The sequence below is a fragment of the Gopherus evgoodei genome, chromosome 2 (assembly GCF_007399415.2).
Source record: "Gopherus evgoodei ecotype Sinaloan lineage chromosome 2, rGopEvg1_v1.p, whole genome shotgun sequence".
NCBI lineage: Eukaryota > Metazoa > Chordata > Testudines > Testudinidae > Gopherus > Gopherus evgoodei.
Genome location: NC_044323.1, coordinates 261,497,268 through 261,515,119, shown reverse-complemented (window position 1 = coordinate 261,515,119; position 17,852 = coordinate 261,497,268). Strand labels below are relative to the sequence as shown.

General features: G+C 38.1%; 1 protein-coding gene across 39 annotated transcripts in view; it reads right to left on the bottom strand.

Moving 5' to 3' along the window:
• The window catches only part of RIMS2 (regulating synaptic membrane exocytosis 2), an 884,385-nt gene that overhangs the window by 240,799 nt on the left and 625,734 nt on the right, over window positions 1–17,852 (bottom strand). For 29 of the 39 annotated variants that reach the window (XR_003999196.1, XR_003999198.1, XR_003999197.1 and 26 more), the window contains one exon: window positions 31–96. The exons of the other annotated variants lie outside the window; for them this stretch is intronic. Coding sequence is in view for 26 of the 29 variants with exons in the window: in XM_030553644.1 (XP_030409504.1) it covers window positions 31–96 (66 nt within the window). In the remaining 3 variants the exon portion in view is untranslated. The remainder of the gene's footprint in view (window positions 1–30; window positions 97–17,852) is intronic. 39 annotated transcript variants of the gene reach the window in all.

The following is a 17,852-nucleotide window of genomic DNA, read 5'->3' as shown; positions in this document are numbered from 1 at the left end:
TATCTATTTCTACTATATAAATGAAAATACCTTTCAGGAGTATGGGTAGTGTCGTCATAATATGTATTAGGCACTCTTCTCTCCTGCCTAGTCCTCCTGAATATGAAATAAATAGCACAGATATTTTAGACATTTTAACAGTGCCTTATAATTGAGTGTTTTTCCTTGTTGTATCATAGAGCTGATGTACATACAATATGCTAGTCCACTTCCTGTACAGCAATAGCTACTAAAAACATAAATATTCAAAGCCAAATTAATTTTTTTTTCACATTCAATTAGTATTCAGCCATGATTATTAATGTATTCAGGCCTTGTGAGCTATGCAAAGGTTTTTCCTATCAGCTCAGTCGTATCAGAATGTAATGGTGTTTAAGCAGGTGAGTATTTCAGCAAAAATAAGATATGGATGGGTGCTGTAAAATTCCATGATTGCTAACAGAAATCAAAAGTTCATTTCCTTACGGGAAAGTGGAGCAATAAAATAGCTGAATGGATGAGAAATACATTTCTTGTACCTACACGCATAAATCAGCTTCCATTGTTCTCCAAGCACAATCCCTTCAATGTAAACAAAAAGGATGAAAATAAAAGGGTCATGAAGGCATATTAAAAGAATAAAAACCAATGTGGTCTCTTAAGTGATGAAGCTTGGCTTTGAGATGCCAGATGAGAAGGGAAGCATTCAAAAGAGTCCACTCAAAACTCAAGTTTGATATGAGTGTGACTAGTGAATATTGGCATAGCTAGACTAGATACACAAAATGTTTTCCTTTTAAAATGAATTTGTAATAAAAATGTTGAGACCATTATGCTATACTTTTGAGTTCTTCTATTTAAAGGGAGTGACTGTGCAAGTGTGAACTGTGATCTGAACCAAAATCATTGTATTGAGTTTGTGAATAAGGAAAGCAATGTAGGAGAAAGCAGCTGAACAATTTCCCAAGTGTTTATAAAAGGGCAAGTAAAACTTTGAAAGGCCAGCTGACTTTGATCTGAGTAGAAATTAGGTGCTATGTGGTAAACTGGGGTACCAACTAGTGCAACCATCTGGGCTATTACATTAAAAGAGGTCAACTACAAGTTGGAAACCAGGAGTTCATGAATTAACACAGTATCCTGGTAATTAATGGGTTCCAAGCAAAAGACAACCTGCAGTAATAGCAAACTGCCATAAAGAATGGCTATTGAAAGATCTAAGACAGTTTGATGTGGCATAGGTTCCCTTTTTGTCTGTGAACAAAGATCCTGAGAGCTATACATGAAGTAAAAGTAGATTTTTACTCTGGAGATACAGGTGGACTCAAATGGCAGCTAAGTCACTGAAAGACGTAAAGAAAGCTGAAATGGTTAGAGATCAAATTAAATGATTATCAAGAGAGTTATGAAAAGCTGCAAACCTGTATGGAATGGAGACATAATATAAAGGAAGGCTGAAGAATACAACATCTAGAAAAACTAGAAGCTAAAGGAAGAGCAAAAGAGGAACACACAGGCAGCCATCTCAAACTGATAACAACAACAGCTAGTCTAATTGACAAGAAAGGAGATTCCAATGAGGAGAGCCCACGGGAGGTAAGTAGCTGGCCCTGAATGATTAACACCAAGCACTGCACGGCAACTATCAAATAGACAGAAGCAGCTGATTAATGAGTTCCTAGTGAAAAATATGCTACAAGATACCTTTGGGCCAGAAAAAACCAGGACTGCCTGCCTTGTCCTGGAAGTTAGTACAAAATATGGTTTAAAATAATGCTTGATATCCTTATGAACTGTGGAGAATTTCCAGTGATTGTAATCCATGTGAGAATAAATGACACCTGTGAGGAAATATTTAGTATAATAAAGAATGACTTCAGGAACTGAATTTGGAATTGATGTAGCTTGTCTTCTCAGACATTCAGTGTTAAGTGAAAGAGGTATGAGACTAATAGTAAGACTAACAGTATAAAAATGTGGTATTTGGATTTAAGGAACAGTTCTTGAGGAGAGGCAATTGCATGAATTAGCCAGTCTTCACGTGGGCTGTAAATTGGATTCAGACATGGTAGTGCTTGTTAGACAGGTGTTAAACTAAATATGAGAAGAGCAGGAAAGATTTTGCATAACTGAATAACTTTTTCATGTACTCCCAAAACACAAACTCAAAACAAGAAAGATTTAAACTATTTTGATTTTTTTAACAAATACTGAAGAATAAGATAAATGCTGTGCATTAATTAGCACTCAGCTGTCTATGAACAACTGTCAGAATACGGAAGAAAAACAAGAAAAAATAGGACAAATGATGGAGACTATTAAATTTAACTAAAACTTGGTGAGATGATTCTCATAACTGGAATGTCAACATAGATAGATAATACCACTTGGATTGAAGAGATCAAAACATTCCTTAAATCTGAAGGCACTCTGAACCTCAACAGGCCATTTTGATAGTTGAATTAAGCCTGCACAGGGCTATTTTTGCTTTACTAGATTTCTTTTCTGACTCCAGCTGAAGTTTGTTACAACTACTCAGGGCTTTGAGCAAAGTTTCAAACTATTCCACAATTCACATATGGGTTTTCAGTTATACATACTTTCATGATCTAGCATTAGTGTTCAAAATTTTTCTCTTTTAGGTGACTAGTACAGGTGCTAAAATGAGAACTCTCAGAGTGAGATCCTGAGCTAGTATAAATTGGTATAGCTCCATTCTTCAGTTATGTTGATTTATACCATCTGAAGATCTGGCCCACAGTTTGAAATCAGACTCAGACAAACCAGGGTAACTGCTTTTTTATTATGTAAAAATTAACTAATGAATTAAGATAGCTATTTTAATTGGCTAATTTCTTTTCATGCTTTCAAGAAATGCTTTATATATGCAACAATTTGGTTGAATTGTCTCTGTCTTCTTGAATCACAAGACTGTGATTCAGAAGATCTGGAGCCAGATCCTCATCTGTTATACATCAGCGTAGCTCCAGTGACTTTAATGGAGATATGCAGAATTATACCAGTGGAGGATCTGGCCCCAGAAATATATCTCCTGCTCTGCTGTGAAATTATGTGATCTCTGGCAAGCTGCATACTCTCTTTCTCTCTGTGCCTTTGTTTCCCCATTTGTAAACTGGGAATAATCACACACAGAGAAATGTTGTGAGACTTGAATTATATTTGTAAGCAATCTTGAGGGCTTCAAATTGAAGGTACTTTGGAAGTTGTAATCTGATTGCTATTTTTCTCTTTTTGGTTACACAGCAGTGACTGAGGTACCTTTTGAATATTCTGTGTAATTTGGAGATAATAGAGTGTCTGTTGCTTAACTTGTTTACAAGTTGATCTAAACAGCAAAAAGCACTATTTCTTCATATTAAATGCCAGAATCATACCTATAAAGCAACATAACTTCAATGGAAAAGTTTCACCTGAGTCCGAAAGGCTGTAAGGGAGCCCTTTAAAATATAGCTGTGGAGGATTTAATGAACAAGATTGCTTTAGGCTAACAAGTAAAATAGAAGATTCAAGCAGAGAAGAATGCACCTGGATCATCTGTTTATGATTAGGGGGAACTAATAGAGAATGTGGGAATAATGAGGAAGCTTAATACCACTGGCTGTTAATTATGTGCATACACCATAATAATCAACGGGTTCAAAGGCTACAGAAGTACAACACCTACTTAGATAATCAGCACAGCAGATTTGAGAAATTAAGAAATCTAGTGAGTAAATTGCAATGGGAGGATGTAAAATGCAACAGTGGGGAAGAATACTAAAAGACTTCATCAAGATACAACAGGGCACAATAACCCACAATTCCTATGAAGAATCCAAAGTACAAAATGTGGCTAACTTAGTTTCAAGAAGGACTGCTCAGTGCTCTGAGGTTAAAAAAAACAACCCTACTTGTAACAGCTTACATACTCTGCTGTATAAATCTCTCTAAACTCTGATTAACCCACTTTATGTTCTCTAGGAGCTTTACTAAAATTCCCAGATAAAAATCTGCATATAAATCCAAAATCTTTTTTTAAAAAGGAACCATAGTCCGCATATTAGGCAAAATAAACTGTAAGAAGCTTGCCAAGTAATAGCTATTTTTATACACACACACACACACAAACACTATTAAAGGAAGAAAACATTATAAAGGAAATAAAGTCGCTATATTAAAAATTCATGATCATTCAAAATTTTTGTGAAGGAGTCGGATTCTAATCTCAGATGTACAGGGCATATTGCCATTTATATGAATACATATTCTGTTTTGCTCCTGAGCAAGAGCAGATATTTAGTTGCACAGTGAAATTGCTTTATTAATGTCATGCTACCTAGAAACAGAATACAAGACTTTTTTCTGTCAGGACAATGATCCCCAAGAACATTTCTATGCAAAGAACGACCTGCTCTACTTGCTTTGACTCGTACACCCAACAATAACAGCTAATCTACAAACTTAACTGTGAAATTTTAAGCAACTTAACAATACATATCTTTTGCTCTTGCACCTACATTATCACAACTACTGTACACCACAGACAAGACACCATAATTTAAATTCTTTCCCCCTTTCATGCTTCTGCACACACCCCTTTACCAGATTACCTCCCCCACCCTGCACCTACGTGAGGAGTTGTGAATGCCTGGTGTAGTAATTGGTCTGGCTTGGAGACTGTCATAAACAGATGGTTAAGGGTTAATGTCTCTCTTACCTGTAAAGGGTTAAGAAGCTCAGTAAACCTGGCTGACACCTGACCAGAGGACCAATGGGGGGACAAGATACTTTCAAATCTTGGTGGAGGGAAGTCTTTGTTTGTGCTGTTTGTTTTGTTCGTTGTTCACTCTTGGGGCTAAGAGGGACCAGACGTGCAAGCCAGGTTTCTCCAATCTTTCTGAAACAGTCTCTCATGTTCAAAATAGTAAGTACTAGCTAGAAAAGGTGGATTAGTCTTACGTTTGTTTTCTTAACTTGCAGATGTCTATTTTGCTGGAAGGAGTTTTACCTTTGTTTGCTGTAACTTGGAATATCAGGCTAGGGGGGAGGGAGTCCCTCTAGTCTACATAAATCTGACTACCCTGTAAACATTTTCCATCCTAATTTTATAGAGATAATTTTTACTTTTTCTTTCTTTAATTAAAAGCTTTCTTTTTTAAGGACCTGATTGATTTTTTTCCCCTTGTTTAAGACCCAAGGGGACTGGGTCTGAACTCACCAGGGATTGGTGGGGGGAAAAGTGGGGGGGGAAGGTTAATTCCTCTCTGTTTTAAGATCCAAGGAGTTTGGATCAGTGGAGCCTCTCAGGGTAGCCCAGGGAAGGGAAAGTCTGGGAGGGGAAGAGGAGGAGGGATGGTTTATTTCTCCTGGTTTTAAGACCCAAGAGGTTTGGGTTTGGGGTTCCCCAGGGAAGGTTTTGGGGGAACAGAAAGTGTGCCAAACACTACATTTTGGCTGGTGGTGGCGCTATCAGATCTAAGCTAGAAATTAAGCTTAAAAGTGTCCATGCAGTTCCCCACTTTTGGACGCTAAAGTTCAAACTGGGGGAAAAAATACCTTGACAGAGACCATAGGTTGGTAAAATGGTAAAGTGATCCAGTTAAAATGGATGATGGAAGACTGGCATCCCCAGAGGGGACAGAGTTCATACTGCGGTGCATTGCTGTGATGACAGAGAGGGACAATCGCCTCTGCTCTGAGTTCCAATTGTCCATGCCACAGCGGCTGGTGGTACCAGGAGGAGGACTATACTTGGTGCAGTGTTTTTTGAGACAAATGAACCATTGTATCATATATATTAATAATATAATCTGCTTGAGGCTAACAATCATCATGGAAAGTTTTAGCCGAAATGGTCTGGCAAAGTCATAACCACCTGAAAACAGAATTTTGTAATAGAAAGTCTTAGTATGTGTGCAACATGCCTCAAATGGCATGTGATCAGGATTCATCACTGAATTTGGTCCACTGGTTGGATCATTAGCTTCTCCAGTCAGGGACAGGCACTGACGGGAAGTGTGACATGAACGCATGCAGCACTGCCTTGAGAAGTCTGTCTGCGCAGTTATGGCAGAATTAACCTACTATTAATTCACTTGAAGAATGTGGCACAAGCCACAAAAACAACAAAATCTATGGGGATGATTTATTAATCATTCAATTTAGAATAGCCAAACTCTACTGTAGGTAGTTTCCTAGGTAACAGCATTTCAGGGTGTTCAGTCTCATAACTCATAGACTTTAAAGCCAGAAGGAACCATCATGATCATCTAGTCTGACCTCCTGCACATTTTAGGCCACAGAACCTCTCCCACTCACTCTCTCCTGTAATAGAGCCATAACCTCTGGATGAGTTACTGAACTGCTCAGATCATGATTTAAAGACATAAAGTTACAGATAATCCACCTTTTCCACTAGTTTAAACCTGCAAGTGACCTGTGCCCAATGCTGCAGAGGAAGGCAAAACCCCGCCCCCATGGTCTCTGCAATCTGATCTAGGGGAAATTCCTTCCCAGCCCCAAATATGGTGATCAGTTAGATCCTGAGCACGTGGGCAAGACCCACCAGCCAGATACCTGGGAAAGAATTCTTTGTAGTAACTCAGAGTTCTCCCCACCTATTGTCCCATCACCGGCCAATTAAATTTTACATTATCAGGCAGGCAGGCAGAGCTTGTCAAGCTGTCCTGACATGGAAGGGTCCTGAGAGGAATTGTCATGCCAAGGAAATGTATGAGAAGCAATATTTGAACAAGGTACCTTTGAGATTTGAAGAGTTCTGTGGAACTGTAAAAATTCTGGCTACCAATTTATTTTTGTTTTTATCTCTGAAGCCAATTCTACAGCTAGTAACGGGATTTGATTTTATGCTGTTTTAATACAAAACAAAGCTTTAAAAATGCTATGAGGATTTGTCCTTCTGATTGAGTGAGACCAAGATGGCAACCATGAGCGAGTGTAATGCACTTCTTCCTGCAATGGACAAGTGCAGAAGAGCTACATATCAGATCCTCCTTTAAAGAAATGGCAATATCTACCATTAAGTATACTAAATGAGATTAGACTCTGGCCTTAATAATTTGATAGCATGTTGGAGTGATATCTTCATATTGTAGCATTCCTACAAAACCATTCGGACTTTTTTTATACATTTAGTGTTTTGTAGAAAGAACTGTATGCTAATAATCCGTTCCGAATGCAGCGCCATACTAGCACTTCTTGTTACTTACTACAAGATAATGCAAAATATGCTATGTGAATTTAAAGTGTAATCGCTATTCTACATAAATCCCCGTGTCAACTCTTATTCTGCACAGAGTGTTTTTTCTTTTTCTTTTTTTTTTTTTGCAGTTTAGCTTAATCCACTTCCAAATGCACTAGCTATGTCAGGCTATTTCTCCATGTAGACAAGCCTTAGAGGCAACTATATTCCACATGTAATATTTTATATTAATTGATATTGGTTAAATAATAAATTAGCTACTATGGGCTAAACTTCTTTCTGCCTCATCTTTTCCATCTATAAAACATACTGAATAATGTTCCCTACTACAGATGTGTGTTGTGAAACTAAATTAATTAATGCATGTGAGGTACTCATAAACTATTGAATGAGAACTTTAGAAATACCAATAATTAAAATGAATGAATAATAAATACATACTTTACAAGTATTAAAAATAATCTCTGCCAGAATTTTTCAAACAAACAAAGAATTTTCACGAATTTAACCTTTGTCTCCAATGGGAGCAGGGTTAGGACAGCAATGAGCACTTTTAAAAATCCCAACCAAAAATTTATGAGCTATTAAAAACCTCTTATATTTATTAATATACTCTGTTTTCTAAATATGGCTGTTCCTTTTAGCAAACCATTCAGTTTTTCTTAGTATTTAAAGATATAAATATACTTCTATGTAGTAAATCTTAGATTAATATCTTTGCCAAATAATAACAGTATATTGTACCGTATCTTTATTGTATAAATGTACTGCTGAAAAAGTACATTGTTTAGTTCTGAACCTGAATGGATTACTGCCTACCTAAGTATAAATGGGAGAATAAATAATATACTCCACAACAATTATACCTCTCAAGATCATAGTAAGCACCCTCAGAATAAGTACGACACATCTTACGGGAATGGAGTAATCCGATTGCATCTTCACAAAAGAGAGGATACATTTTGTGATCCTTGCTGCTAAAACAAAGGGTGAACACAATGAAAAGCAACACAAAGATGAATGAGGACAAACAAACATGAAAAGCAGGAACTTTCAGCAAATGAGGTAATCATCGGAAATAGAACTGAGGTTATACAAATTGAAATGAGAAACAAATCATTGGTCAACTTAGAAAAATTACTGGAAATAAAAATATATAAGATAAATTAACATGCAAGTGAAAATATAAAAATATACACCTCTACCTCGATATAACGCTGTCCTTGGGAGCCAAAAAATCTTCCCGTGTTATAGGGGAAACCGTGTTATATTGAACTTGCTTTGATCCACTGAAGTGCACAGCCCCGTCCCCCTGGAGCACTGCTTTACCGTGTTACATCCAAATTCATGTTATATCAGGTGGCGTTATATTGAGGTAATGATGTAATTATCACACTTAGGGTTTGTCTGTCGTAACCCTAGAGTGAAAAGGGTTATACAGTTTAAATACTGTATGTGGCAGATATATTTCCATTAAGTGTTCATGTTGATTGATTTTAAATGGTTGTCTTTAATAACTTTATTGAAGAGAGACCACTGCAACTGTAAAAATGTAGTTTCATTTTTATGTGGTACCAATTATAGACTTTTGGGGCTGAAAATGTAAAAAAATACGTCTTACAAAAATATTATCCTATTCATTTGTCTGCCAACTAATAATCCAGACACCAATTTTTTATAAAAATACATTATTTATTTGGGTACTAAGCACAGTTCTTCAGATTTTTATCTTCTACCACTATACAATGTAGGTACACACAGGTACATGCATTTATTCACACCAAGGAAAATATATACCTGGCATCTCTGTGGTGGTGGTCAAAGGACTGAGTATATCGAGAGCGAGGTAGTGTGAGACAATGACTGAAAGCATGGCAGAAACAAAAATACAGATATGAGACAATAAAACAAAGGGAATAATTTACATCACACAACAGAAACATGAAGGTCAGATGGCTTGTGGACAGAGCACCCATAAAAATATTGCCTGGAAGTACTGAAATAATTACCTACTCTTAAATCTGAAATATCAAAACTAGATAAAATACTTCTACATTTTCAAGGAAGAGTTATTAATATTTTGAGAAAACTACGTTACTTTCCTATAACGAAAGTTTTCAATTTGTTTTCTTGACAGATTCCTCCATATAACTGGAGCATGCATAGCATGGCTACGTGGGACTCCATAAGATAATAAAAAATAAGGTGTTTTTTTAAAATGTTGATTGTAAGGCTCTATGTGTGAGATGGAAACAAAGCATTGACTATAAATCCAAAGTCTAATGAACCATTCTCCATTTCTCAGGTAGCTTCCACTTAAGAATGAAGATTCTCATACAAGCAGAGATGCCGGAAGCAAATATATAATTATAAAGGAGACAATTTCTGAAAATTCCAGTTACAGACCAATAACCCAGTTTTCACTTTCATAACATCCATCCATAGATAGCAAATCTAAGAGGCAAAAAAGTAATACCCACTAGTATATAATGGTTTTTAAATTTCTAGTTAAAGAGAAATGAAAGAGTAGCCCTACCAAAGTAGGTGTGGTAATCTAAATTATATTGTTTTTAAAAGCTGGTCCAAAGACTATGTGGAAATCTTTTACAAATTATATGACTGGAATCTAATGAACAGAGCTTCCAAAAAGGGAGACGAATCCAAGAAGCATCCACTCCTTCTAAACTCTTCCTGATTCTAATGCAGCCCAGATCTGGGTCCTGACGTTTCTCTTTGGAAAAATAATCAATAACCTGGATGACAGATTTCTTCCAAAGCTACAATGTGACTGCCTTTCACGTTTGCAGTTCACAATGTGAAAGGTTACAGTGACAAAAAAGTAAACCCTTCATTCAAATGATTCCAAGCGCTGCAAGATGAGGATTCTGGGGCAGAGAACTTTAGCTATGGCTGACTTCCCTCTAGCCATAGCTACCTCCACTTCCTACTTCTCATGTGAAGCACGAGAGGAGTTGGCATTGTCTTTGAAGTAGTTATACTTTTTCTTTATCAACTTGGAAGCAGCTGGTCAAAAATAGGCTGCAAGGACATGGTCTACTTGGTCAGGGATTCCTTCCCCAGGTATCTCTTGGTTGTGGCCTTTGTACATTCCTGTACAAAATTTAACTCAATATCAGCTGCTTTGGATAGCTTCTGCAAAAACTGGAGAAAAGTAGAACCATCCTCTTTGCCATTACTATGTTGGTGTTTTTCCACAGAGAACATTAATTTAGCATCAGATGAGTTCTCCAGACCAGTGGTTCTCAAAGCCAGTCCGCTGCTTGTTCAGGGAAAGCCCCTGGCAGGCCAGGCCAGTTTGCTTACCTGCCACGTCAGCAGGTTCAGCCGATCACGGCTCCCACTGGCCGTGGTTCACCGCTCCAGGCCAATGGGGGCTGCGGAAAGTGGCGCAGGCCAAGGGATGTGCTGGCTGCCCTTTCTGCAACCCCATTGGCCTGCAGCGGCGAAGCGCGGCCAGTGGGAGCCATGATCGGCCAAACCTGCGGACGCGGCAGGTAAACCGGCCCAGCCTGCTAGGGGCTTTCCCTGAACAAGCGGTGGACTGGCTTTGAGAACCACTGCTCTAGACCAGTGCCTCTCATTTTTTCCAAACTACTACACCCTTTTCAGGAGTCTGATTTGTCTTGTGTACCCCAGAGTTTCACCTCACTTAAAAACTACTTGCTTACAAAATCAGGCATAAAAATACAAAAGTGTCACAGCACACTATTACTGTAAAATAGCTTACTTTCTCATTTTTACCATATAATTATAAAATGAATCAACTGGAATATAAATACTGTACTTACATTTCAGTGTATAGTATATAGAGCAGTACAAACAAGTCATTATATGAAATTTTAGTTTGTACTGACTTTGCTAGTGCTTTTTAGGTAGCCTGTTGTAAAACTAGGCAAATATCTAGATGAGCTGATGTACCTGCTGGGAGACCTCTGCATACCCCCAGGGGTACACATACCCAAGATTTAGAACCACTGCTCCAGACCATCAGTCCCAAGCAGCAGCTCTGGTCTTCTAATCCTCAGCCTGCCCCCTCCCAACCATCTGGAAGTGCCATCTGGATGGGGAGGCATAGTGTGTCACCAGACCTTTGGAAACTGGCTATACTGCAGTCTTTGGCATAAGAGGCACTGACATGAAGTCCTGAATTTCCTGTCCCACTTGGTGCAAAGAGCACTCTATGTTCTGAGAGACAGCCCTGTAAAGACAAGGAGAGAACAATGCCTTACTGTGGCCATCATGGCAGTTTCATAGAGAACTAGGAGCAGGCACTGACCAGAATCCTCCTCTTCCTCCTCTCTACTTTGAGCACATGAGTGGTAGGAGGGGAAATCCTTCATCCTCAGTACAAAACTGTGGATTCAAGGCCTTCAACAGGGGAATGTCTCTGACTTCTCCAATGAGCTGGGGCCCTACTATTGAGAAGCCAAATGCTTCATGGAGTCTGTATCCGAGCATGTTACTCCACCTGGTACTTCAAAAAGCAAGTTGCCCATCTGATCTTATCAGAAGAGACCATGGTCTGCATTACTATAAGTAATACCTTACATTGGACTTACATGAATATCCTTAGTGTTCTTCAAAGGGGGTATGGAAATGCTGCTCACATTGGTGGACATCAGCAAGCAAACTTGCCAATCCTACACACCATAGTCAATTCAAAGGCAGGAGACACATGGAACATGGCTGTCCCTCTTGGACACAGTTCTGCTGCACTAACATGATCAAAAGTTTCTTTCTTTCTTGACATATATTAAAAGGAAAAGTTGGGTGGTGGAAATGAACAACAAAAATCTTTCACACCAAGAATATGTAGTAAGAGTCAATGTTCCAAGAAGCCTACTAAACACAAGGTGCTGGAAAACCATAACTTAGGTGCTAGTGGGTTGATAAAAAATAAACTGGTACATTGACACACTAACAAAAATTGCATTTTTAAATAATTCAAGAAGATGCAAAAGTATGGAGGCTAGAATTGAAACATCTGGGCAGGTACAGATGCACAGAGGAAAAGCAAACAATTGAGCAAGCACCAAAAATGCGGAGGTGGAAGCTGAAGCACCAAGACACAAATGCTGAAGTGCCACAAAATGCTCTTGACAATTTAGGCAACTGACCAAACTGGCTGGAATCTAGTGAGTCAATGGCAAAGGATATCAGAGAATGTGCGGAAGAGCTGGCATGATGCAGAGGCACAGTGATGGGGAGCTCCTTTGCTGACTCCCAGTCAAGAAGAAACTCACTGGAATGTTCAGAAGGCAGCACTGATGCCCAGCAAGGGATGATGTGCAACAGTAGCGGAGTGGCTCATTCTCTCCCCTGCTACTACTGTCCGCAGGGGTGCAGCAGGAGTAAAACTTCCTTAAGAACTGAAGAAGAACCGCTGGTCTTAGGTAAGGTGCTAAGATTCAGGGCTGAGAATCCTCAGAGATAGTATGTTTAGAGATCATTTACAGTAGAATTTTAGGGTTACAAACACCTGAATTACAAATTGACCAGCCAACCACACACCTCATTTGGAACCAGAAGTACGTAATCAGGCAGCAGCAGAGACAAAAAATAAAAAGCAAATACAGTACAGTACTGTGGTAACACACTACTAAAAATAAAGTGAAATAAGAAAAAAGATTTGGCAAAAAGGATTTGTGCTTCATTCATTTAAATTAAGATGGTTAAAAGCAGCATTTTTCTTCTGCATAGTAAAGTTTCAAAACTGTACTAAGCTACTGTTCCATTATAAACTTTTGAAAGAAGAACCATATGTTCAGAATTACAAACATTTCAGAATTACGAGCAACCTCCATTTCCAAGGTGATCGTATCTCTGAGTTTCTACTGTACTTCCACATGCTGAAGAGCTGACTTTGGTAATTGCTGACAAAGAATAAGACAGGATGCTTGTAATCATTGTACCCCATGTCGAGGTTATGTATGGGTTATGACATATTGGAGAATTGTCTGAAATCAGCAAAATGAAAATCAATAAAGACAAGTGCAAAATACTGTACTTAAGAAGGAAAAACCACATGCACAAATACAAAATAGGGAATAACTGCCTAGGCAGTTGTACTGCTGACAAGGATCTGGGTGTTATAGTGGATCACAAACTGACAATGAGCCAACAATGTGACACAGTTGCAAGGAAGGCTAATATTCTGGGGTATATTAACAGGAGTGTTACATAAGACAAGGTAGGTAATTGTCCCACTCTACTCAGCAATGGTGAGTCCTCAGTTAAGTACTGTGTTCAATTCTGGGTGCCCATGTTTTAGGAAGAATGTGGACAAGTTGGAAAGATTCCAGAGGATAGAAATATGGGTGATAAAAGCTTTAGAAAACCCAACTTATGAGGAAAGGTTAAAAAATTGGCATGTTTCATCTTGAGAAAAGACTGACTGAACAGACATTCTAGGCTTCAAAGTGACACATAGGGACACTGACAATCCTGGAATTTTCTTGACTGGGGCAGGGAGTGATCAATCAGCAACATGAATACATATGTTATGCTGCCACAATGACCATGGTGAAGACATGCTGACACTGTCAGGCTAAATCTAAAAAAAGAAATTGGCTTGATTACATGGCAGCATGACAGCCAAAAATGTTATTTATGAACATTTGGTTAAACTAGTATAAAGATGTACAGGAGTGATGTATGAAATACACTAGTCAAACCTGAAGTCTAATATGATCACAGATTCTTTGCAAATTACCGATGATCATATCTGAAGAATAAATGGTTAGTCAAAACATTTAAAGAAATTAACTTTGTGAATAACCTGTTTCTAATAAATCTACCTTAGTTCTACCATAAATAGGCAAGGGTAACTTTAATTGATTCTACTCTTTCAAAGTTTTTTACACTCTCCTATAAAAATTAAAATACTTAAAAACTGTTTGAGTGCTGTCTGAAACATCATGCAGCAACTTCACAGATGAATAAAATAAAGAATAGAGAATAGAGAAAATAGAGAAAAAGATGTGGCTGGCAATGAGTAATTAAATACTTGTTGTAGTACTTGTTTTGAATTTTAATATTTTACTCTAGGAAAAGAGAACAACAAATGCAGAATAATTCCTAGGTTTGATTTTAGAGGCATAAAGGATAAGCAAGACAGCAATAACTGTTGTTACATAACAGTCAGGTTGATTTATGTGTAACGTTGAGAAAAAAAGGAAAAGTAGCATTAAATATGGCCATGCCCTCCAGAATCAGTTTAAGCGAACATCCCTTTATGCTTTTTTGCTACACTATCTTTCTAGTGAGTGACTGTGTTTTCACTCAGATCAGAGCACTAACTGTTCAAATGTCTATTTCAATTTCTGAAGGCCAAAGTGGATAAAGCTAGATTTTTCCAGTTCAGTACGAGTCTTATCAAGGTGACTTCTTTTCCTCAGTAACACTGTTCAGAAGCATGGACAAAGTCATAGATCAGGCACTAGTCTTTCATCTCAGGAATCTCATGTTGGCAGTTTCACCTTACTCTGCAACAAGCAGTAGCCCTCATCAGAAACTAACTACATATAATATAGTGCAATGCAGCGTGATTTGCAAGTCTCAGGAGAGACTCATGACTAAAGCCTGCGTAAAAACTAAACTGTCTTTCACCTCACAAGGCTTGGTTTGTGTGCCAGGAGAATGCCACATCATTATATCTTATTTTTATCAAGATAGAGTATACTGCAGGCTACTATTCCATTAGAAAGTGACATGAAATAGATTTTGCAGATTTTCAAAATCATGTTCCCATATCCGTAAAAACACAGTGCACACTGACATTGTAAAAGCCCCTAGACATGCAGGACAATTTGATCAGAAATACAGAAAAAGAAATAACTTTGGAACTGTTTTTTGTCTAAATTTATGTGTTTCTCACTTGCTTCGTTTCTAATAAGTGACTGGGCATTAATCAGACAGACACATCCACTGAGGTAGGCCATTGCAGTACCATAGCATATTTTACACAACTATTTGCCAGGTTCCCATTCTGATAAAATACATGGATATAATATGCCTCATCACAGTCATCATCTTGACAGTCCTCCTTCCGAGGAAGTCAAGAAGATTACTGGGTTTCTCCAACTCATATAATAGACTGCTGTTAAAACATTATCAATAAAATATACCGATACATAGTAACTTGGACGGATAATAAAATTCATTGTGCATTGTTCATTTATTAGATGGCTGTGCTTTAAACTATTAGAATATGATATTAAATTAAGAGAATACAATATTTAAAGTATTCTGTAAATACTTAAGTACTAGTTATTTACATTGATCCTTTAAAGTGATTGTTTTCATAATCTGAAGTCCAGATGATGTACCTATTACCCTTTGGGAATCTGAAGTGAGGACTAATACTCATAGAGAATCTGCTCTTCAGAGAGGGTTTTGAAATGCTCACTCCATACCCCTACAATTTTTGCAGCAGCCAGAAAGAAAGAACCAATCTCCACCTCTTTACATAAGTATTTTAATGGAATTTTAAATATGAAAAATTGTGTCTTAACCAAGTTCTTATTAAGAATGTCTCATTCAAAAGCTTTTTTCACAACCACACCAAAAAAACAAACTAAAAAAAAAAACCCTTTTCTTTAACTGAGGACATTTCTTCCATAGGAGTGCAGTCTTAATTCAGCTTACTCAACCAGCCCAGCTCATGCTAGAATTAGCTCAGTCAGAAAAATGGCAAGATGCTGAAAAAGACCAGGACATGAAAAGTTAATTCTCCATAATATTCCTAAAATATCTTTTGGAATATTTAAACATAAAAGGATATTTAAGACCCTGTAACAGGTTATTTCATTTTCTATTATGGTTTTAGACACAAGGCATTATATAAAGTATTTTTATTTTAAAGTATCTGTCTTTACCTACTGATCTATTTTCTGATACTGCTCCCATACTATGATACCTCAGTAGTAGATATACAGTGGAGTCGCATCTTACATGAGGGTTTGGTTCTAAAGTTAGTGTGTAAGGCAAAAATCGCATATAGTCAAAATTAGCCTTGAAAATCTCTTAAATCGCCCATAAAGTACAGTATACTGTACATGGTTCTGTGTATACAACCCTGTACAGTAATATGTATAAATGTATAATGTATACAGTAATGTACAGTATATAATAAAGAGTACATATGCAAAATATAATTTTACAGTACTGTATTTTTAATTACAGGAGGTCATCAGGGCTAGACGTCGATCCAGGAGACGGAGGTGATGGAGAGCTTGGGTGATGGACAGCGAGTCATAGATGAAGTGGTTGGCTCTGGTTCAGCTCGAGAAGTTGATTGCATAGGCACTGCTGCTGGTGGTTGTTTTTCCTTGAAAAACATGGTGATCGGTAACTGTCGCTGTTGTCTCTTGAGCTGCTGAAACATTTCTTGATAGGGTCTCAAATCATCTGTAATACCATGTGTGATTTTGAGGCTTCGTTCCATAGAGGGATCATATTCAGAAATTAAATCTTTCAAGTGTTTCACTGCTTGGAACACTTCAGCAAATTTATGAAGATTCCAACTTGCTGGCTCTTCCTGTTCATCGTCATCATCTTTGTCTTTTGTAGATGATTTTATCGGTTCCTCTAACTCTTCGTTTGTCAATATTTCTCCATGGCTCTCAATTAATTCTTCAATTTCTTCCTCAAGGATGTCAACAAAGCCATCACCACCCACTTGCCTGGCCACCTGAACAATGCATTTCACTTCTTTGTCAATGGTCAGGAAACCGTTAAAATCATTTACACATTCTTTCCATAGGTTTTGCCAACATGCATTGACTGTTTCAGACTTGATTACATTCATTGCCTGTTTAATATAAGTGACGCAATCGGCAATGTTGAAGGACTTCGAACACTCCATCACATTAAGTTTGGGATCAGCATCCATAGCGCTGCATATCCATGAGAACGTAAGCCTCGTTTACGCGGCCTTGAAACAGTGAATCAAGCCTTGGTCGAGAGGTTGGAGGATGGAGGTGGTATTGGGGGGGGAGAATTACGACTTCATCGTCGTTATGTGCAAACTGGACTTAGGGTAGCCAGGAGCATTGTCTACAATCAGCAACACTTTAAAGTCAAGTCCTTTCTCTTCGAGGTACCACTTGACCTCCAGAATGAATCACTTGTGGAACAATACAGAAATAACGCTGCTGTCACTCAAGCCTTTTTATTTGATTGCCAGAACACAGGCAGGAGATTTGTGTTCTTGCCTTTTAGGGCATGGGGATTTGCAGCCCTGTAGAGCAAGCCCGGATTTATTAAATGCCCAGCTGCATTGCCACAAAATAACACAGTCACACGGTCTTTAGCTGCTTTGAAGCCAGGGGCTTGTTTTTCTGATTTCAAAATGTAAGTGCAGTTGCACATTTTTTTCCAGAAGACCCCAGTCTCATCAGCATTAAAAACTTGTTCCAGAAGATAGCCCTTTTCTTCTATGATTTTCTGTAATTGTTTGGGTAGGCTTTTGCTGCCTCTTCATTGGCAGATGCAGCTTCACCAGTAGTCTGCACATTTTTGAGGTTGAAGCAGTTCCTAAAACTTTTAAGCCAACCTTGGCTGGCTTTGAATACCTTCTCATCAGAAGGCTGTCCCTCTTCGGCAGGAGGTTTGAACAGCGCATAGAGGC